General features: G+C 41.9%; 2 protein-coding genes and 1 long non-coding RNA gene across 5 annotated transcripts; all 3 read left to right on the top strand.

Annotated features, from left to right (window-relative positions):
- The first annotated feature begins 3,686 nt into the window (after positions 1-3,686).
- LOC130194970 (nuclear pore complex protein Nup93-like) lies at positions 3,687-12,875 on the top strand. Of its 3 annotated transcripts, XR_008831994.1 has the most exons (5): positions 3,709-3,838; positions 5,197-5,379; positions 6,144-6,261; positions 12,515-12,697; positions 12,807-12,875. XR_008831994.1 is itself a non-coding variant. In XM_056416198.1 (4 exons), the coding sequence occupies exons 2-4, from the start codon at positions 5,201-5,203 to the stop codon at positions 7,424-7,426; spliced, it is 447 nt and encodes a 148-aa protein (XP_056272173.1). In that variant the 5' UTR covers positions 3,687-3,816; positions 5,197-5,200; the 3' UTR covers positions 7,427-9,186. The 3 variants fall into 3 exon arrangements, 2 of the variants coding, with proteins under 2 accessions (XP_056272173.1, XP_056272172.1); XM_056416198.1 differs by lacking the exons at positions 12,515-12,697; positions 12,807-12,875 and adding an exon at positions 7,277-9,186 and having other exon boundaries at positions 3,687-3,816; XM_056416197.1 differs by lacking the exons at positions 12,515-12,697; positions 12,807-12,875 and adding an exon at positions 7,277-9,185 and having other exon boundaries at positions 3,687-3,838.
- Positions 12,876-13,645: 770 nt separating this feature from the next.
- Positions 13,646-14,491, top strand: LOC130194971 (uncharacterized). Its single transcript, XR_008831995.1, has 2 exons — positions 13,646-13,796; positions 14,145-14,491. It is a non-coding gene; the product is annotated as an uncharacterized LOC130194971 (long non-coding RNA).
- Positions 14,492-15,760: 1,269 nt separating this feature from the next.
- LOC130194969 (STING ER exit protein) lies at positions 15,761-16,766 on the top strand. The gene has a single exon (XM_056416196.1). The coding sequence runs from the start codon at positions 15,836-15,838 to the stop codon at positions 16,511-16,513; it is 678 nt and encodes a 225-aa protein (XP_056272171.1). The 5' UTR covers positions 15,761-15,835; the 3' UTR covers positions 16,514-16,766.
- The last annotated feature ends 4,279 nt before the right edge of the window (positions 16,767-21,045 follow it).

Below are 21,045 nucleotides of genomic sequence, written 5' to 3'. Positions count from 1 at the left end.
CTGAGCTCTGACAGCTGTTTACAGTTTGTCACATCTGACCACGTGTCAGTAATCCGGTCTCTGGTCTGAAGAGAGACGACAGTACTGATTAAATATTAAACTACATTTGATTTGAGGTATAATTTGGTTTATATCTTTAACATACTGAAATGTGCCTTAGTCATGGCTCACTAAATCACAAATAAAACTCCTGATTTGACTGTTTATGATACAAATAATATATAAGTGCAAAGTAAACTGTGATATAACGTAACATTACATGTGATACCTGTCATGATACCTCTCACATTGTATTTCTAATCCAGATTCACCATCTGCGTTGCTAACTCCCTCTCGTCTCCAACATGCGTCAGAGTTTCCGTACAGGTGCGCACATCTTCCGTAAAGTGTACGTATATCACAACGTTTGCGTTGGAAGTGGCGAATACGTCTATTTCAGGCCCCGTTTAATGCGTAAACAACAGTTACAACGGAGACCCGGACGCTGTGAGTGCAGGGCTTGATTGACCTCACACGCCACTGAGGGCGCTTACGTAATGTTCAGACCCCACAACTGTCACCGGGTAAACAAGAAGTCGTGCACAAACCGCTTTGTAATCATCTCCTAGGAGCCCGCGAGCTGCGTGACACAATCAGTCTGCACCCGGTCCTGTTGTCTCGAGGACGCTATAAAGACGCCGCCCATTCCCACATTCCCACAACACAGACTCGTCTCAGACTTCCCACACAGCATCTCCTCGCGAAGACCAGACACGCCAACTGAAACATGGACCCTTGCGATTGCTCCAAGAGTAAGTGCTCTCCTCTGTGTTTGAACGTGTCCCCTGATGGTAGTTGTCTGTTGTGTTTTATTTGTTATCAGCATCATGTGAAGCTCATCTGCGCCTCTTTAATTTCCAGGTGGCACCTGCAACTGCGGAGGATCCTGCAAGTGCACAAACTGCTCCTGTACCACGTGCTGCAAGAAGAGTAAGTACAATAACCTCCCTGCTCTTGTGTGAAGAAGCATGTGTCTTTTCAATTTTCTCCAATTCCAAGATTATTTGATCAGATATGTTCCTAAAACTCTCCCTCCTAAATATTTTTCATGGGCTATACTCTGCTTAGGCCTAGTGACTGTTCATAATAAAAGTTTCCCCTACGGCTGAGGTACATGTTCTTGAAGGTTGTTTTTCTGAAATCTACTATTCTCTTTCCAAAGGGTTACTTGATATAAACTCCTGATTCGTCTTAGCTGTGACCATTTTACTTTCAATGTACTTGTTTTACATTTCACCTTATGATGTGTTTAAGTACATGTTAGTCATTACTTTTTAAGTTTTTTCTATTGATGCACTTTTTTGTATTGAGGTTGTAAGATCTTTCACTGCTTTACAAATCTTCTCTTTTTACTTTTACCTGATTCTGATGCCCTTACACAATTATGTACTTTTGCATGCAGTGTGCGTTCAATAAGAATGTACTATTTTGCCATAACTTTTTATCCCCTTCACTTTGCTTCTCTTGCTTATACATGTCAGAATAGCATGTTGGCCTATCCTGTGCCATGTGACCAGATGCAGTAGGGCTTCCTTGTTTTTGTGGCATTCAGCATTATATTAAAATGGGCAAAATCTTTTTGTGGTAGTCTTATTGGCCCCACGACTGCTTTTGAATCACGGTTTCTATATATTTCATTTCCTATTTCAGGCTGCTGCCCGTGCTGCCCGCCCAACTGCAACAAATGCGCCTCTGGCTGCGTGTGTGAAGGGAAGACGTGTGACACCAGCTGCTGCCAGTGAGGCGCCTGTAACATCAGCCCTCTGCCCTTGGGATGGCGCCATGTGAATAGCTCTGACTTGTGAATTGCATTTGAAAATATACAGGGAAAAAGTGTATTTGTCTTCAATGTTGAAATAAACTTGTTTCCCTCACATGGATGTGCTGTCTTTGTTTAGTTTAAAAGGGTCAAAGCAGTGTGGGAGGGGTTCATTTAGTTGAGCATCAAAATTATTACATGTAGCAGCCCAAGCTTTGGTTTTGCTTCAAGCTAAGGTCAACAAAAACCTGATGGGATGTTCTCGCACTCCTTGCTTTGGGTTTTCCAAGCCAGAATAATTTTTATTTTAAGTCTCTGCCCATTTCTCCCCCCCCCCCCCCCTCACATCTGGCCACATTTCATGTAAAAATAGTAAGGCTGAAGGACATGTCTGTCTGGCTCTTGGTAAAGAACAACCCTTTGTGACATGTTTAGTTGTATACAGGTAATGTTACTGTAACTGGCAGTTGAACACTAACATAAAATGTCAATTACATTTAACATGGGAAATGTGTGATTTGCTGATGTGGGTCTTTCAAAAGTTCAGTCACCTTAGGCCAAAGATCTGTGTTTTGGAAACTTAACGGACACTGTTGCCTACACTGAATTATATAATGCGCTAGCTCCTTGGGTTAAACTCCACATACTGATCTGTCCCAACTAGGCAACAGGATGTAGCCTAGAATCATTCATTATCTGGGCTTTGTGGTTCAAGCGGCAGCCTGTAGATTTGTCTTTTTTGCAGCAGGGCTGAAGTAGATGAGTAGTGACGAGCTCTTTCTGTATCTGGGGACCCAACAAAAATGTTTCCTTGTTGCTTGTGTTTCTTCAGGAGTGAAAGTTACTGAAAGTCAACTTTCGCAGTGGATGGCAGGTGATTGAAGTAGAAATGTAGAGTATTGAAGTTTAGTAAACTGTATATATTTCAGATTAAATAAACATCAAATAAACCATTAGACTAGATATGATGCACCTGCACAATATTGTACGTTATAAAAAGGAAATGTTTTAAATAGCTGGACTTTTAGAAAACATTTTTATAGAAATATTAACGAGTTACATTTGTTAAAGATCTGTGAAAGCAGAAACAAAGATTGTTGTGTCCAGAGAACATATTTATAGTTTTATAATTTAGTATGCTATATTAAATACAATTAGAATGATTAACAACTGGGAAAAAATATTTATTCCCAGCTGTGTTGTCAATTTTAAACTGTTCGCCTACTATACAAAAATCAAGAGGTGGATAGAAATGCAATCATTTAAATCTTGCTATGTCACTGTTTGCATGTAGCGACTCGATAGTTCAACATAGATAAAGTCAGTCTACTCATTTACTAACTTACATTGCACTAAACTCCCTTGATACCAGTAAGTTTGGTGCTTTATCCTTCAGTCAGTAAACCTGTTATTTCACATGACCTCTTGACCTCAAAGGAGTGCTGACTTTTTGCTTAACCTGCTGGCCCTGAACATTTAAAGGTAGCTGTAATAAGCTGAATCTATAAACAAATGCATCTCAAAGATGATTACATTGTTACAATGAAACAGCTACCAATACAATATAATATAACCTGTATATCAGTTGAATCAATCTAATCTAATATAACTTTTACGATGGTTATACAATTCACAACATTCTCGTGCAGAAACAACGTCCATTAACAACCTACAATCACACGTTGTCATATCACTAACACAAAAATGGCCTTGAAATTAAACCAAAGACAGGAGATTTGTCACGGGTCTCTTTCAGTTGACTGGCGTGGGTTTTTTTACGATGCGCGCGCAGGTATGTTTTCACGGTCCTCCCGTTCAACTGGCGGAGCAGCGCGACTCTTCACATCTCGAAGAAGGCGAGCAAGAGCCACTTCCGGTTCGGCGCTCATCCAATCAGCATCGAGTCCAGAAGCGCCGGGCCAACAAACACACGTTCATGCTGGCTGTCCGTTACCTCGGCTCATCAACATTGAACCGACTGTGAACACTTTCACCCGGGGGTACGGGCAGCACCATACGTACGTCAGTCCCACACAACAGGTATCAAGTCTGTCTGTTATGCGACTAAACGTGAAGGTGTCAAAAGATAAGTTTGTAAACAACTGTGAGCACGCGAGAGAGCGTTAGCCATTTAGCCTGCCAGCTAACTAGCGCCATTCATTTTGACACGAAGCTAACTAGTGGAGCGAACTCAGCTGTGTCGGAAAGTCACGCTAACTAAACACGAGGTGGTCATCATAGTTGTAACTTTGCTCGCGAATGTGCTCTTCACAACAAGTGTATGTGTTGCTATTGTTGTCACAAGGAAGGATAGTTTATAAACTAGCTAGCCGAGGTGCCAGCGTTGTGCGAATAACCACTCCGTGCGCGCGCGCTGCACTTGTCATGATGTTTGTGTCAGCTGTCAAAATAATTTATGTTATCGATCTGTGTCTGGGCTTCACGTAGCTTACACCGTTTGTTTGTCACGTGCTCTGTACGATATGCCTTTAATGTGATGGTCCATGGCATTGGTTAAGACTACATGTTGCATATCGGAGAACTACAAGAAACCGTGTGCGTCCTCACCGCAGGCATCACTGCCTGGTATCCTTGAACCATTTAAAAAGAATCAAGTAGACAGAAAATGCGATACAAACTGAATGGTGTGCATATGTCTATACAGGCTACATGCCAAGTGATGAAAGGAAACAGAAGAGACCTATGAGGGCTCGAGGTCAGATGTATAGAGCTGCAAAAACTAACATCTGTATGAGATAATGTAATCCTAGGTGGATCAGTTGTGTTCCTGATGTGTACATTTATATTTCTGTCGTCTCAATTCATACAATGTCCCTATTTACTCAGCGACGGGTGTTTTTGGTTGTGTTTGCTCTGTACTATAGCATGTTGTATTTGAAATGCAACTATGACCATGGGTAAAGTGCTACCTTTTTATTTCAATAAGTTTTTTTTTTTTTACAATTAGTAACTCCTTCCTGCTGAATTATTCAGTCAATGAGTCCTTAAAGTCTTCAGTGAGTAAAACACGTGTGCATCTGTTGAATTGAGGGCAGATGAACTGGTCACTAACATTTCATTTATCGCTTTCAAAACGTGAGTGGTCCCTCTGTTGTTGCATCTATCGAAGCAGAAAGACATTTTTTAGAATAATTCTGTATTCCTCCAAATAATTCCCATCTATAAAAAGTTGTTCACTAAGTTGTTATGTGACTGCTCAAATTGAAGGGGAGAGTTGCCACTTTGAGCTCATAGTAATTGATGCCAAATATAATGTGACGGAGCACAGAAGATAAACAAGAAAACAAAGCAGAATCTCCGTTATATTTAGAATACTATAAATACAACATATAGTTTATTTGTCTTTTCTCACATGCGCGCTTTCTCTCTCTCTTTAGAGGTATGGATGCAGAGGGTTTCGGGGAGCTGCTGCAGCAGGCAGAGCAGCTCGCTGCGGAGACAGAAGCCGTGTCAGAGCTGCCGCATGTTGAGAGGAACCTCCAGGAGATCCAGCAGGCGGGGGAGAGGCTTCGTTCTCGCACCCTAACCCGCACCTCGCAAGATGCTGCGGACGTAAAAGCGTAAGGAATATGTCCCATGCACAAAGTCATGCCACACAGTCAGAACATCTGTTATCCCTGTATAGTGTTCACAACACCTGTGCAGGTTGGAATAAAATACACCGGCTTCTGTGAGTTGTTTGCCATTTTAAATGACTACTTACCTTCAGCGTTGATGTGCCCCTTTTATTCTGGTAATAATATATTGCTATGTTTTGAAATTTCATTTTTTATAAAAGATGACATTTAAAGACATTTGATATCATGTTCTCCTAATTGAATAACCTCCTAACCCTGGAAATCTAAATATGTGTTGCACCTTTTCACAGTTGGGTGGATTGGCCATGGCTACGATATTACTTGGTGCAATTACAGCCAAATTGCTGACGACATTTTAAATGCAACAGCACATTTACACTTTTTTTAATGATCCCTGTGACACATCTACGCAATATAGGTTTCTGGTTTTAAGAAATGTGTGAGTTCATGAATCATTGAGTCATGCTTAACATATTCAGTCTTCGAATAAAGGAATATCATATCATAAATACCATTAATTTGATTGTTTGTTGTATTGTCTGTATCGATGTCCAAACACAAACCCTGGGTGATTGGTTTGGAGCTGCCATGATCTTTAACCAAGAGGGAGTTTTGTAATAGTAGCAACGTCTCTTGTGACCTCTAGCGGTCGTGAAGCTAAACTACCGTGTGTCGTCAGTCTTGCTCTCAGTTAAATCCTTTCGTTACATTCATTAATTCTCATCACCTCTCTGTCTTCCTCTCAGGTCAATCCTCCTTGGTTCCAGAGGTTTAGACATCTTCCACATCTCTCAGCGGTTGGAAAGTCTGAGTGCAGCCACCACTTTTGAGCCCCTGGAGCCAGTCAAAGATACTGACATACAGGTATGAATGACCTAATAAGCCACGAGTCCATTTAAGGGCTAGCTCTGTGGTCTCGTGACACATTCCTAGTTTAGCTTCGTCAAAGAAATACTCACCAACATGGAGTTTTTTTTGTGAAATGCTTGTTTCAGATATCAAAGCAATAGAGAGACGAATGGCTCAAAGGAACTGTATTTGGATGAGCATATATTGTTTAAACATTGGCTTGCTGGAGATTGCGATGGCCAGATAACCAGGAAATACAGTGTTTGTAACCCACGGCAGTGACAATAATTAGCTATAGCTGATAAGATCTTCCCTCAAAGTGTTAGTTTAAATTAAAAATAAAAAGGGTTTAAAATTTGTCACGAGGGGCTTTCAGAGGTGGATGTTTTTGGGATAACAGATGTACAATACACACAAGAAACTCAATAAGTTGGTTGTTTCCATGGAGTAAGGCTTCCAGCCTGACGGGCTTCTTTTCTCTTTTTTGAAAACTGTAGAGAAAGATTATTCTGGTCATGGAAGATATTCTGATGAGCCTTTCCTCTCCACACATGAAACACGACACGTTCGGTTCTGAAGGCTACGCTGTGATTATATCAATCCGTACCTGAACTGTGTCGGAATAAACTCACATTTCCTGTAGATATGTATGTAGTTTGTATTTCTCATGCCAAGTCAGGCGTAAGAAGGGAATGGAGCGGTACAATGGTTAGCAGGTGGGCAGCATTAACTGTGAAGCAGGTGGAAGTGATATATTAGTCGTAGGGTTGCACGGTGTGCCGATACGGTTTTGCATATTTTTATTATCGATACTTCCTTAAAATAGTGTGGATCAGAGTGCACTCACCGCTCCGCTCCCTGTCATGCTGCCTCTCAGCGCTCTCACACCTACAGGCAGCGCTCACTCACAGCGGTGATCGCTGGGCAGACAAAATGACGTCAATGGCCGGAGCATTTGTCGACCGTCCTCAGCTTTTAGTAGAAAAAAGTGCCAGAAGTCAAATCTTGAATTATTTTGGCTACATTGCAGACGGTGAAGGAAAGCCCACTGACATGCGCATCAGCAGGTCCACTGCAGGAGGCATCAGACACAGCCAGGTCCAATGGACCCTATGAGACGTGGAGTCACAAGGACTCCGGAGAGGAAGCAGAGTTAGTTATGTACGATGGAGAGATGTAAATTCATCCATAAGGAGAGAGGAGCTCAGTGTATCCTCAAACGCCCCCGAGCAGCCTATCGGCCTATCGCAGCATGTCTCGGGGCTGGACCAGGTGAACCTCTTTCCAGATGATGCACCCCCCGCTCACCCATATCCAGCCTAACACGAGTAGCAGTAGCCTCGTTTGACGACGAGCCTATATGATCATGAGGTCACAATGCACACAAGTGTACGAAATGAAACACAATTGATGCAAAATGGCTACATCCTGGTGGATCTTGAGCTAATTATTTTTAGTTAAGGAAAATAATTATTCCATGAATTAAGATAAAATATGAACTCTTCAATTGTTCATACTCATAGACAGGGTTCTTACGTCATGGAAAACCTGGAGAAGTCATGGAATTTTAAAATGGTCACTTCCAGGCCTGGAGAAGTCATGGAAAAAACTTAAATCATAAAAGTTTTGGAAAAGTCCTGGAAATGTGTTGTAATCACATGTTCATTTACGCCGAGTTTGAAATAATTATGATTTTTAAAGAAAGACGCTCAAAATATAAGCCGGCGTACGCTCTCTCAATACGCAACATTTTCTAAATTGTTCATGTTTGTACCGAGATTTCAGTTTGGTCATGGAAATTTGGTTTAAAGTCCTGGAAATCCATCGCTCAAAATGTGTATGAACCCTGTATAGAGGAAACTCTGTAGTCATCTGGTCAGATACAGACAAAAGGCCGACATAGCCGTGTATAATCGATGCTATGATTGCACTCGGGCTGCAGAAACGAATCGATTATTAGAATAGTTGGCAATGAATTTAATTTTGATTCGTTGAACAGAAGTTGCGGATACTGCGTCCACGCTTTGAGCTTATGAACCTTCAAACAATATATATGGCAGCGTGGGTTCCCCTCAAGGTTCTCCGGCTTCCTCCCACAGTCCAAAGACATGCAGCAGGTTAATTGATCTCTAAATTGCCCATAGGTGTGAATGTGAGAGTGAATGGTTGTATGTCTCTATATGTGCCCTCGATGGACTGGCGGCCTGTCCAGGGTGTCCCCTGCCTTCGCCCTATGTCAGCTGGGATCGGCTCCAGCGCCCCGCGAGGATGAAGCGATATAGAGAGATTATATATATATACACACACATATAAGAGACACGCCATGACCAAGTTTCCAGAAAATATATTTAATTAAACCAAATTAAAAGGTGAACTGGATAAGATCGGCTATGTTACATGTGCAGGGCAACACAACAAAAGGAGTCAAAGATGAAGCAGAGGGAGGCTGCTGGTAACAGTCGAGGCCAACTGGGAACATGGGTGTTCCCAGTTGGCCATAATGATCCCCGGCTACCCGGTCGGTATATGTGGAACACATGACAGATTGGTAAGGGAGGCGAGGCTCGACACATGCTCTAAAAGTCTGCCTTTGAGACGAGCCTGGACAAGATGGGCAGCTTAGACTCAACATTGTATGAAACAGCAAGGTGAGAACAAAAAGAGCTTAGTTTCAAGACAATGAAATGAAACCACCTGGTCCCAGCAATTGGCCACAGTCCCAATGCAAGTCCCCTTCTTTAACCCCTCTACTAACACAAGTGTACGTGTTTGAGGAGGATGTTTGTTAACTGGACCCAGCACCTCTTCCCCCAGCTGGTGCTGATTAGACCAAAGTCCTGAGCTGGTTTCTGATGTGCTCTGTTGAACATGATGAATGAACTGCTCCCCGACCCATCAGACCATCGACACAGGCCACCTGTTGTGAAATGACCTTATGCTAATCACCGTGAAAACAGGGCTCTCTGTGTGTGTGTGTGTGTGTGTGTGTGTGTGTGTGTGTGTGTGTGTGTGTGTGTGTGTGTGTGTGTGTGTGTGTGTGTGTGTGTGTGTGTGTGTGTGTGTGTGTGTGTGTGTGTGTGTGTGTGTGTGTGTGTGTGTGTGTGTGTGTGTGTGTGTGTGTGTGTGTGTGTGTGTGTGTGTGTGTGTCGTCAGAAACCATGGGGTTTAACGGATCAAATTGTTTACTGAAGAATGAAACGCGTCCTATATTGATGTTAATGCACCATGCAGTCCAAGAAGAACAACTATTCTTAGAAGTTGGGAGAGTTTTCGAGGGAAACAGAAACACGCGTTGGTGAAACCAGATCCAGCGCATGCTCAGAGCCATGCAGAGCTCAGTGACAGCAAGAATCCATCTTACAGTCGGATCTGCTCTACATGAGTTTGTGGCACACGCGGTCTTTTAAAAAGCTTATTAATGGTTGTTTTTAGATGGAAATTAGCTCGTATTTAATAATTCATGTGATTCCAAGTAAAGGAATGTGTTTCATCATACATACGACATATTAGATTATGTATGAAACAAGTCAAATTAACTGATGTCTTCATCAGATGCATTGATATTCACATCCATAAATCATCAGAAATTGTATCACATGAATGAAACCTTCTATCGCCTTTTTGTTGAACAACCATCTGCGTAAATGCTAAATAAAATAACTTGTGAGTAAGTCATCTTTGCAGGGCATGTTCCCTGCCCCATACTGGGTTTAGGGATCCAATTCCCCCTGAACCGGCCCCTGAACTCTGACCTTTACACGCACGCACACACACACCATATATACGACCCACACGCACACACACATAGCCAAAGTAAGAAGTGTGAGTTTGATGAGGAGGAAAACTCATATTTATTCACCTTTATTGTATAGTTGCTCTGCATGTCAACACTTCCAGACGTGTACACTGAATACATGTCTCATTGAGCAAGAAACAAGTGGTTTGTGATCTTAACTCTAGCACAGATAATCTGAACAAGATGGTGGATGATCTCATGCAAGAAGCTCCTCTTTCCACTCGCTGCTTTCTAGTTATTTTTGGATATTAATACTTACATTACTGAACATAAATCCACATGAGTATGTATTATATATTGTGATGAGAGGTGACAATATACAGTGATCATGTTTAGGTTATGTGCTCCTTCAACGTGAAAATACTACAGGTCATACGTGTGCGTCAATCTTCAATTTCCCATTCAATAACTTATACATATTAGATTTAAAGATTGATTGATTCCATGCACATGGCTTAGCTGATAGGTTTGAAGCCAAATTGAGTGCAGACTGCCTTATTTTTAAATGCGCGCATGAAATACAAATGGCATAACGAGGGATAGTTCTTCACTGTCCCACGAGGGGAAACTATGAGGGGCCGTGTGTGTGAGAGCATTTCAGTTGTGTGTGTGTGTGAGAGCATTTCACTTGTGTGTATGAGAGCATTTCAGTAGTGTGTGTGAGAGCATTTCACTAGTGTGTGTGTGTGAGAGCATTTCAGTTGTGTGTGTGAGAGGGTATTCTGAATAATGTCCCTCACGGCCCCTCATAGGAAACAACCCTTATCTATGAATATTAACGTGTAGATGTTTCCCTCTAGCGGTCTCTGACACAAACAGCACCTCTCTGTGCGGTGGGCAGCGTCTTCGTGTCTTTCCAAACAGTGGCATGGGATTCATGAACAACGTTTAAATGGTGTTGTGTTTAAGTTATACGGCAGAATGCAAACTGAGTCTGAACAGACCAAATGAAGAATCAGAAACCAACGTCCTGCTGAGTCACTGTGACAATCACGCTGTAAACGTGTCGATTCCGCTGATTGTGCAATCAGAAATGACCTAAACTTAGTTTCACAATAAAGTCACATTAAAGTGGCTAAAGACAAAAAAGTAAACCTCAGGGCTGTTTATGTTTCAGTATGTGTTGTTTCCCCTAAATCATCCAAAATATATTTCATCACAGCATCGCGCATTCTCTATTTCTATAGAATAATTCACTTAAATTGAGTGAAATATTCAAACACAGGGGTACATTTGTTATGCATGAAAAACGTGTTTCATTTATTCATTTTCTGTGTCATTTTGGTATATTTGCAGAATGTGTGATTCTATGTTTATCCATTTTCCTCCCAAGAGGCACGCTTCTCAAAAGTTTAGTTCATGTTTTGTGATTATTTTCTATTCATTGATATTATAGTAGTTTATTAAAGAGTCACGTTTCTCGTAACGGCATGTAAACTTTAATTCATTGATATTATAGTAGTTTATTTTAAAAAGAGGCACGTTTACGTAAACTTGAATTCATGTGTTGTGATTCTTTTCTATTCATTGATATAATAGCTGTCTTCTTTTTTAAATCACAAAAAGTTGCACTCGGCTCCAAATCCTTTCTTTCCTGAAGTGATTCACTTTCGTCAAGTCATCACATATTAACAACTCACGCACTCAGTGGAAAAACACTCAGAGCAATGAGATGGTGGCGAGCGCAAAAAAGGGACAATGTTGCCTTCAGGGTCCCGCTCCAAGCTCCGACATCCGAGAAGCGTTAGAGGTAAACGCTCAGATAACTGCGTGTATGTCTTCCAGCTAAGCAGAAGAATAGTAAACATGCAGCCACATAATAGCAGCCTACAGTCGTGTTATTTAGCTGAAGTGGAGTACACGTGTGATCTATTTAGGATTCAAAACAACAGGAGAAGTGCAATTATAATCCAGGCTACTAACAAACTACTAACTTCAGTTTCACCATGAAATTGTGATCATGGTTATTAACAGAAACTTCGCTGATTCGTTTTGTAGCGCATACCTAAACATTGTCTTTGCAGTAGCCTTTCAAACGCAAAAGACTCCTGAGTTAGATATTTCCCACAGCACGTGGTACGTAAAGGCAGCATATTACATCAGTCTATTTACTTTGCTCACGAGCGCTTAGTTGAAACGGCCGTGTGCAGAGGAGCGCGAGAAGACCCAACACTTGGCAGTTTGTTTGCACCGTGTGCACACCAACAATGGGGAACACGTGACGGGTGCAGAACGCGTGGGAGGACGACACTGCTCCTGATATCTTGAATTGTTGAACATCACAAATACATGTCCATGACTGCCTCGATATAAACTACCTCACAACTAAACACTGATTCACGTCCGTGTATAGTATTCTGCCATAGCCTTGGTGTTGCGAGAGGGGGGGGCTTACGTAATGTTCAGACCCCACAACTGTCACCGGATAAACAAGAAGTCGTGTGCACAAACCCCTTTGTAATCATCTCCTAGGAGCCCGCGAGCTGCGTGACACAATCAGTCTGCACCCGGTCCTGTTGTCTCGAGGACGCTATAAAGACGCCGCCCATTCCCACATGCCCACAACACAGACTCGTCTGAGACTTCCCACACAGCATCTCCTCGCGAAGACCAGACACGCCAACTGAAACATGGACCCTTGCGATTGCTCCAAGAGTAAGTGCTCTCCTCTGTGTTTGAACGTGTCCCCTGATGGTAGTTGTCTGTTGTGTTTTATTTGTTATCAGCATCATGTGAAGCTCATCTGCGCCTCTTTAATTTCCAGGTGGCACCTGCAACTGCGGAGGATCCTGCAAGTGCACAAACTGCTCCTGTACCACGTGCTGCAAGAAGAGTAAGTACAATAACCTTATGTCGATTACATGACGAGTAATTTATCTGATTTCATCTTCTTCCATTCAGAGTGACTATTGGCTGCGTTTCGTCTTTTCAACAAAAGTTTAAAAAATCTAAACTTGCCTCTTTAAATGTCAAGGTGGTTATAATTGTCTCAATGCATTTGAACAAAGGTGTACATTATCTGTAATGGTGTATTTACCAGGGTGTCTGCGGGGCATTAAAAAGTCTTAAAAAGTCTTAAATTGCTTTTCCTAAAAATAAGGCCTTAAATTGTCTTAAATTCAGATTGGATTGGTCTTAAATTTTTTGGGTGTCATGTCATTACGAATATGAGGCAATCTGTTCCGCCAGGTCCGTATTTTGCTCCGGTCGCTCTGCGGTGTCTCTGGTGTCACTGGGGCCACGCCCCTTCTCTTAAAGGGGCCCCGCGTATTCGGTCCCATCCCCTACAACGTGAAGCATCGGCTACTTTAGAAAACATGGGGGGGATGCAAGTTCAACAACGGCTAGAAAAGAACGAGTGTTTCTGGTCACGGTCGGTGAAATGCTTCTGAAGCTGCGTTGTGTGTCGGGAGACTTTCCAGCGGTGGAATCTCACGAGCAGAGCAAGAAGCACAGAGACTGGCGAAGGCCGCCAGCAGCCCGCGGGGCTAGCTCCTGCTCCGCCGCCAGCAACGATGTCAACTACAACGCTGGAGGTCACCGGAGGAAATCCAACGCCGTGCAACAAAGAGCTCATCACCGAAGTCCAACGCTGCGGTGCGTTCTTCATTCTGTTCCACAAGACTCTGGACCAGACCACCGCGAGCAGACGGCTGGACTTCATGTGCGCTATTGGTGAAATGACCACGTCCCGTCAGGATCCTATGGAGCTCATGGGCCATGACACGCCCAGGACCTACTTCAGCATCTCACAGTAAGTCTAACATAAATATATGTATTAACTATCCTCATGTATATGAGTATGTGTATCATATAGTTAAGCTTTACTCGTGTGTCAAGTTAATAACAGCTATGCATAGGCGCACTACACATTAATTAGACTAATTAAAAATAGTTTTAGAATGGTAGTAGAGTGGTGTTTACCTGTCAATATGTCTACATAGTGTTCACTAGGCTCAAGAGATGGCTCGCGTTGCTTAATTTGTAAAAATAGTATTCATTCATATTTATCCAGCCTGACATTAATCTGAAGTGGTGGTGTCATGAAGAGATGTGGTGACTGTTGTATGGCTAATGTCTGCCTTTTCTTTCTTTTTTCCAGGAGAATGGACCAAATGTCAACTGGAAGTTTTTGTATTCATACAGTTTGAAAAGGATTGTTTTCTAGTATATTCACAAAAGCTCAGGAGGAGACGTATGAACCTGTGACACACACACCCATCACATAGAGACATGATAACTAACTCACACACACATACATTCTATTATGTATTTGCATTTTAAAAGCAGCTGGAAATGTTATTTATGTTATTTTATAGATTTCTTTGTTCAAAAGGAACTATGTTGCACGTATTTAAAAAATATATTTACTTGATTTTATAGACATTTGTTCATGGGACTTAAATGTTCAGAAAATGTTGTATTAATAAATATAATTTACAACAGCAATGCCATTTGTGTTATCCTTTTGCATTACACCATACTGTTAATTTTGAACAGACATCAGTGTGTTTACTTTGAATTAATTAATTTAGATTAATGTATATTTCCTTCGTACGTTAGGTCTTAAATTTTATTTAGACGTGGTCTTAAAAAGTCTTAAAAAGTCTTAAATTTCACTGGTTTATTCCTGTAGACACCCTGTTTACATAGTCACTCAAATCACCAGCTTTTGCTCAAAGATGCAGTGTCTGTAGTGGATACAAAACAAAAATACTGATCTCAAAGGAATTTTCCTAAATTTTAATAACTGTTTATATCTGCCTTAATTTCAGGCTGCTGCCCGTGCTGCCCAACCGACTGCGCCAAATGCGCCTCTGGCTGCGTGTGCAAAGGGAAGACATGCGACACCAGCTGCTGCCAGTGAGGCGTAACATCAGCCCTCTGCCCTTGAGATGGAGCCATCTGAACAACTTTGACTTGTGAATTGAATTTGCAAACGTCTACAGAGAACGATGTGTATTGTATTTTCTTTAAATGTTGAAATAAACTTCATACCCTAATGTGGCTGTACTCTGTGTCTTGGTTTAGCTTGCTTAGGTCAACGTGTCGGTTTTCATGACTCGATATAAAATTAACTGAGGTGTGACTCGGGTGTGCTGCTGCACTATAAAGTAATCTGCTCGCTCCTTCTCTCATATATATATACACACACACAGTTAAAGAAGCTGAAATTCTCTTCAGTCCTGGTAAGTACCACGGTTGGTCCAAAGGTCAAATAGTCACTCATTGCACAGCCTGAAGTCTGGTGTGCACATTGGAAGCGTTTACCTGCATGGCTTTCAATAATCTTAACTAGGTTCCATAAACTTAAATTCAACTAGATAAAACAATTTGTTTTGGGTTGAGCAATAACCCCCTCCCTTGTCAATTGTTGGATAGGCGAAATAATTCAGCGTGGTCGAAGCACGTTTTGGTTCGGCTTATAGTCCAAATAGTAAAAGGCAAGGAAGCCAGTGAACCTAAAACTGACTTTACTTTAAGGCTTTTTACAAGCCTGGATAATGTAATTAATAAACCAGCAACTTTGTCATCTAGGCAAAATGTAACTCATGTAATCTATATATTCTGAGGCTGAGTCATCAAATGAGTGACTGCCACCAGAGGGGTTCATTTGACCTACAGGTCCGCGGAACGTTTTGTTTCGAGTCGGAACAGTAATAGTGACGGACACCGGAAGTATTGCGTCGGATCGAAACATTTCAACCAGTGTTTTGTCGAGATGGCGGCTCAACAATAGGACTGAATTAGGCGGCGACTTCCTGGTACTAGAACAAGTTTGAGCGACTAAAGATGCCGAAGGTCGTGTCTAGAAGTGTTGTTTGCTCGGACACCAGAGACCGAGAGGAGTACGACGATGGGGAAAAGCCTCTCCACGTCTACTACTGCCTGTGCGGCCAGATGGTGTTGGTGTTGGACTGCCAGGTGGAGAAGCTGCCCATGAGGCCCCGGGACCAAGCCAGGGTGATCGACGCGGCCAAACATGCCCACAGGTTCTGCAACGTGGAGCAGGACGAATGCGCGTTCCTCAAGCGGGCCGAGGGCATCGAGAGGCAGCACCGCAAGAAGTGCAGCAAGTGCGGCCTGCTGCTCTTCTACCAGCACCAGGCGAAGAACCACACGGCCACCTTCATCGTGGACGGAGCCGTGGTCAAGTTCAGTCTGGGCTTCGGCAACACCAGCAACTACAGCCAGAAGCAGCCGGAGGCTCCCAAGAAGGTCCGGGTGATGATGACCAAGCGGACCAAGGACATGGGCAAGTTCAGCTCCGTCACGGTGTCCACCATCGACGAGGAGGAGGAGGAGATCGAGGCCAGGGAGGTGGCGGACTCCTACGCCCAGAACGCCAAAGTGATCGAGAAGCAGCTGGAGAGGAAGGGCATGAGCAAGAGGAGGCTGCAGGAGCTGTCTGAGCTGGAGGTCAAGAAGGCGAAGGTGAAGGGCACCCTGATTGATAATCAGTTCAAGTAGAGGAGGCTCGATGAGGGGCACAGCGGTGACCCCTGGAAACCATCATCCACAGCGGATATTCACTGTCAAGTATCGGGCAGTAGTTTGTCAGCCAGAGCGCTCCAGTACATGGAAAGGACAATATTTGGACATATCCATGCGGGACTGATGATGTGTAGGTGCTCCATATTAAGATGGTGATGTTGTACACCTTTTTATTTTGGTAAACATTTGTTTTATTTTGTACAAAAATTAAAAGACCAGATTAACCTGATTTTGTTGTTGTTGGTATTTCTTGAAGCATGTGTGTGTAACGTTCAGGTGGTGTCTGCAAGTCTTCAGGTGTGTGATCTGGAAAAACAGTCAACTCTGCTGAGGTCTTGAACATGTGTGTTGGTTCACACTTAAAATGTCTTAAATAGGACTATCTAGTCTAAATGATGGAATAATTCTGAACATTCCTTCAAGTAATTTATCAAGAAATGTTCTAAATGTTATACATTTGTGTTTGGGATCATAAAACAAAGTTGTTGCAAGACATCTTCGAGGCTTTTCTGATAAACAATGTCTATCGTTTCCAACACTAAATGATTAACAGAAACAAATATTTGCTGAAATGAATCACTATCCAAAATAATGATTTGACCTTTACTCACAGACATGTTGACATTTCACAGTAGGGTACACTCTGGTGTTATTGAAATAATTGATGGCTGCATTCCATTTGGCTTCTCCAGTGATTCACACTGTCATGATTGTCGGCATATGTCTGAATAGCATACAGACATCTTTAATTATATTACATTAACAGTGCACAGCAGCCGAATCTATGCCACTTTTAAATGGTGGTGCTCAGAAAGGTGTAACCTCAATTATTTAGGAACAATCTTTTCTATAAATCTATTTTTTCAGAGGAAGTCCCCAACATTCAGATTTGTCAACAAGTCACACTAACATGTGCGAGGATAGTACAACAAATTGTAAGCACATTACACATTTTCTTCATAATGATATACAGTATATCATACAGACTGTCATGATCAGGGGAAACATTGGCCAATGTCTGATAAAAATAAGTAAACGGCTATACACGACAAATTAGGAGAACAATGGGATTTATAAACCGGCATCTTCTGGCATTTCAATGAGAACTGATATAGAAGATGGAGTTATTGTATGAGAGCTGTCACTGCCTTTATTTACATACTTTGATCATTTAAACAATCATTATGTGGAGGTGGTGAAGATTTGAAGGTGAGGTGGCTCCTCTGCTGCACTGAGCTCTGACAGCTGTTTACAGTTTGTCACATCTGACCACGTGTCAGTAATCCGGTCTCTGGTCTGAAGAGAGACGACAGTACTGATTAAATATTAAACTACATTTGATTTGAGGTATAATTTGGTTTATATCTTTAACATACTGAAATGTGCCTTAGTCATGGCTCACTAAATCACAAATAAAACTCCTGATTTGACTGTTTATGATACAAATAATATATAAGTGCAAAGTAAACTGTGATATAACGTAACATTACATGTGATACCTGTCATGATACCTCTCACATTGTATTTCTAATCCAGATTCACCATCTGCGTTGCTAACTCCCTCTCGTCTCCAACATGCGTCAGAGTTTCCGTACAGGTGCGCACATCTTCCGTAAAGTGTACGTATATCACAACGTTTGCGTTGGAAGTGGCGAATACGTCTATTTCAGGCCCCGTTTAATGCGTAAACAACAGTTACAACGGAGACCCGGACGCTGTGAGTGCAGGGCTTGATTGACCTCACACGCCACTGAGGGGCGCTTACGTAATGTTCAGACCCCACAACTGTCACCGGGTAAACAAGAAGTCGTGTGCACAAACCCCTTTGTAATCATCTCCTAGGAGCCCGCGAGCTGCGTGACACAATCAGTCTGCACCCGGTCCTGTTGTCTCGAGGACGCTATAAAGACGCCGCCCATTCCCACATTCCCACAACACAGACTCGTCTCAGACTTCCCACACAGCATCTCCTCGCGAAGACCAGACACGCCAACTGAAACATGGACCCTTGCGATTGCTCCAAGAGTAAGTGCTCTCCTCTGTGTTTGAACGTGTCCCCTGATGGTAGTTGTCTGTTGTGTTTTATTTGTTATCAGCATCATGTGAAGCTCATCTGCGCCTCTTTAATTTCCAGGTGGCACCTGCAACTGCGGAGAATCCTGCAAGTGCACAAACTGCTCATGTACCACGTGCTGCAAGAAGAGTAAGTACAATAACTTCCCTGCTCTTGTGAAGAAGCATGTATCTTTTCAATTTTCTCCAATTCAAAGGTTATTTGATCAGATATGTTCCTAAATATTTTTCATGGGCTATACTCTGCTTAGGCCTAGTGACTGTTCATAATAAAAGTTTCCCCTACGGCTGAGGTAGATGTTCTTGAAGGTTGTTTTTCTGAAATCTACTATTCTCTTTCCAAAGGGTTACTTGATATAAACTCCTGATTCGTCTTAGCTGTGACCATTTTACTTTCAATGTACTTGTTTTACATTTCACCTTATGATGTGTTTAAGGACATGTTAGTCATTACTTTTTAATAGTTTTCTATTGATGCACTTTTTTGTATTGGTTGTAAGATCTTTCACTGCTATACAAATCTTCTCTTTTTACTTTTACCTGATTCTGATGCCCTTACACAAATTATTTACGTTTGCATGCAGTGTGCTTTGAATAAGAATGTACTATTTTGCCATAACTCTTTATCCCCTTCACTTTGCCTCTCTTGCTTATACATCTGTCAGAATAGCATGTTGGCCTATCCTGTGCCATGTGACCAGATGCAGTAGGGCATCCTTGTTTTTGTGGCATTCAGCATTATATTAAAATGGGCAAAATCTTTTTGTGGTAGTCTTATTGGCCCCACGACTGCTTTTGAATCACGGTTTCTATATATATTTCCTATTTCAGGCTGCTGCCCGTGCTGCCCGCCCAACTGCAACAAATGCGCCTCTGGCTGCGTGTGTGAAGGGAAGACATGTGACACCAGCTGCTGCCAGTGAGGCGCCTGTAACATCAGCCCTCTGCCCTTGGGATGGCGCCATGTGAATAGCTTTGACTTGTAAATTGCATTTGAAAATATACAGGGAAAAAGTGTATTTGTCTTCAATGTTGAAATAAACTTGTTTCCCTCACATGGATGTGCTGTCTTTGTTTAGTTTAAAAGGGTCAAAGCAGTGTGGGAGGGGTTCATTTAGTTGAGCATCAAAATTATTACATGTAGCAGCCCAAGCTTTGGTTTTGCTTCAAGCTAAGGTCAACAAAAACCTGATGGGATGTTCTCGCACTCCTTGCTTTGGGTTTTCCAAGCCAGAATAATTTTTATTTAAAATCTCTGACCATTTCTTCAAATCCCCCACGCACATCTGGCCACATTTCATGTAAAAATAGTAAGGCTGAAGGACATGTAGGTCTGTCTGGCTCTTGGTAAAGAACAACCCTTTGTAACATGTTTAGTTGTATACAGGTAATGTTACTGTAAATGGCAGATGAACACAAACATAAGATGTTCCAAAATGTCACTGAATGATTACATTTAACATGGGAAATGTGTGATTTGCTGATGGTGCGTGTCTTTCAAAAGTCCAGTCACTAGGTCAAAGATCTGTGTTTTGTAAACTTAACGGGGACACTGTTGCCTACACTGAATTATATAAAGCAGGAGCTCATTGGGTTAAACTCCACATACTGATCTGTCCCAACTAGGCAACAGGATGTAGCCTAATCATTCATCAATTATCTGGGCTTTGAGCTTCAAGCGGCAGCCTGTAGATTTGTCTTTCTTGCAGCAGGGCTGAGATAGATGAGTAGTGACGAGCTCTTTCTGTATCTGGGGACCCAACAAACATTTTTCCTTGTTGCTTGTGTTTCTTCAGGAGTGAAAGTTACTGAAAGTCAACTTTTGCAGTGGATGGCAGTAGGTGATTGAAAGAGGAGAAATGTAGAGTATTGAAGTTTAGTAAAATGTATATATTTCAGATGAAATAAACCACTAGACTAGATATGATGCACCTGCACAATATTGTATGTTATAAAAAGGAAATGTTTTAAATAGCTGGACTTTTAGAAAACATTTAGATAAAAATATTAACAAGAGTTACATGTGTTAAAGATCTGTGATAGCAGAAACAAAGATTGTTGTGTCCAGAGAACATATTTATAGTTTTATAATTTAGTATGCTATATTAAATACAATTAGAATGATTAACAACTGGGAAAAAATATTTATTCCCAGCTGTGTTGTCAATTTTAAACTGTTCGCCTACTATACAAAAATCAAGAAGAGGTGGATAGAAATGCAATCATTTAAATCTTGCTATGTCACTGTTTGCATGTAGCGACTCGATAGTTCAACATAGATAAAGTCAGTCTACTCATTTACTAACTTACATTGCACTAAACTCCCTTGATACCAGTAAGTTTGGTGCTTTATCCTTCAGTCAGTAAACCTGTTATTTCACATGACCTCTTGACCTCAAAGGAGTGCTGACTTTTTGCTTAACCTGCTGGCCCTG

Source organism: Pseudoliparis swirei, chromosome 6 (assembly GCF_029220125.1).
Source record: "Pseudoliparis swirei isolate HS2019 ecotype Mariana Trench chromosome 6, NWPU_hadal_v1, whole genome shotgun sequence".
Classification (NCBI taxonomy): domain Eukaryota; kingdom Metazoa; phylum Chordata; class Actinopteri; order Perciformes; family Liparidae; genus Pseudoliparis; species Pseudoliparis swirei.
The sequence above is the reverse complement of the archived record's forward strand: the minus strand, read 5'-3'. Positions and strand labels throughout refer to the sequence as shown.

Coding starts and splice junctions, on each gene's coding strand:
- LOC130194970 (XM_056416198.1), top strand. CDS start 5,201: ATGGATGCAGAGGGTTTCGGGGAGCTGCTGCAGCAGGCAGAGCAGCTC. Junction 5,380..6,143: donor GATGCTGCGGACGTAAAAGC/GTAAGGAATATG, acceptor TCTTCCTCTCAG/GTCAATCCTCCTTGGTTCCA. Junction 6,262..7,276: donor TCAAAGATACTGACATACAG/GTATGAATGACC, acceptor GCTACATTGCAG/ACGGTGAAGGAAAGCCCACT.
- LOC130194969 (XM_056416196.1), top strand. CDS start 15,836: ATGCCGAAGGTCGTGTCTAGAAGTGTTGTTTGCTCGGACACCAGAGAC.